The following is a 1,245-nucleotide window of genomic DNA, read 5'->3' on the forward strand; positions in this document are numbered from 1 at the left end:
TGCTGCTGCAACAATTACAGCTACTACTTGCTATTACTATTACTGTTACTATTACCCTTAATGACCGTTGCCATCATCATCACCATTACGCCACAACCACATCAACATCACTCACTCTCTTCCTCTACAACCCAGTACGCCCACTCACCCCCCCCCCTTTCTCTCCCCCACAGAGAGGCCGACGCGGAGAACAGTGGCAGCGTCGTGCGTTACTTCCGGTGCCCCGCTACGGTGCCGGTCGCGGTGCTGAAGACGCTCGTCAAAACGAAGTACCGGGTGCCGGATCCGCTGCGGGTGAGTCTTTGTCTCGGATGTGGGTATTGTGCGGGTATTATGTGGGCAGGGTGTAGTGTGTTGTGGTGTGGTGTGGTGTGGAGAGAGAGAGAGAGAGAGAGAGGAGAGAGAGAGAGGGGGAGAGAGAAGAGAGAAGGGGGAGAGAGAGAGAGAGAGATAGAGCGAAAATTTTTGGGTTTTTCCGTTATTACTATTAATCCACTGAAAATACCTTTTCCTAGGTGTTCTTTTCATCGCATTACTAAAAAAAAAAAACCCCTACGTTTTTTTATATCATTGTTGGGATACTCCCATTATTAGTCGCCTATGTTCTCCCTTTTTTCTCCATTCCGAACGAGAAGAAGCGAGACAAGGGGAAGGCAAGAGAAGAGAGAGAGAGAGAAAAAAAAAAATGTACAAGATATAAAAAGAAAAAAAAAATCTTTGGAGTGCCTCGACCTCCCCCGATATTGAAACCTGGGTAGTGCTTTCCCGTAGACTCATATCGCCGACCTTCCCCTCCTACCCCAGAGGCTTCCAATTACGGGGCTTTTCGAGTACTGTTTTTTTTTTCCTTTTTATAGCTCTCGGGAGCCCCCTTTTTATGTCGTAGTGTTTTTTTTTTTCAATAATTTTCTCTTCCTGGGGGTTAATTTCTTGAGGCTATATTGGAAATTCGGTTGAGAGAAGATCGTTAAGGTGCGGGATTTTCAACTTCGGTTGAGTAAAGGAGATAGATAGGAAAGGAGGATTAAGTTGTGTGATGGCTTAGGTTTCTGTGTTGTTGTTGTTTTTTTGTCTCTGTTTCTTTTTCTTTTCTTTCGCTTTCTTTTTCGCCTTCTCTCTCTCCTTTCTTTCTCTTTCTCTTTCTCTTTCTTTCTCTTTCCCCTTTTCTCTTTCTCTTCTTTTCTCTCTCTTCTCTACTCTTCTTTTCTCTATTCTTACTTTTTTATTAAAAATAAAGGGTTTAAA

The 1,245-nt window shown here is 43.7% G+C and overlaps 1 protein-coding gene across 1 annotated transcript in view; it reads left to right on the plus strand.

The window, feature by feature from the left end:
- The window catches only part of LOC119584660 (polycomb complex protein BMI-1-like), a gene marked incomplete at its 3' end in the record, with an annotated part of 45,877 nt that overhangs the window by 36,447 nt on the left and 8,185 nt on the right, over positions 1 to 1,245 (plus strand). The window contains 1 exon segment of the mRNA XM_037933336.1: positions 174 to 294. Within this exon segment, the coding sequence (XP_037789264.1) occupies positions 174 to 294 (121 nt within the window).

The sequence above is a fragment of the Penaeus monodon genome, chromosome 18 (genome assembly GCF_015228065.2).
Source record: "Penaeus monodon isolate SGIC_2016 chromosome 18, NSTDA_Pmon_1, whole genome shotgun sequence".
NCBI classification, from domain to species: domain Eukaryota; kingdom Metazoa; phylum Arthropoda; class Malacostraca; order Decapoda; family Penaeidae; genus Penaeus; species Penaeus monodon.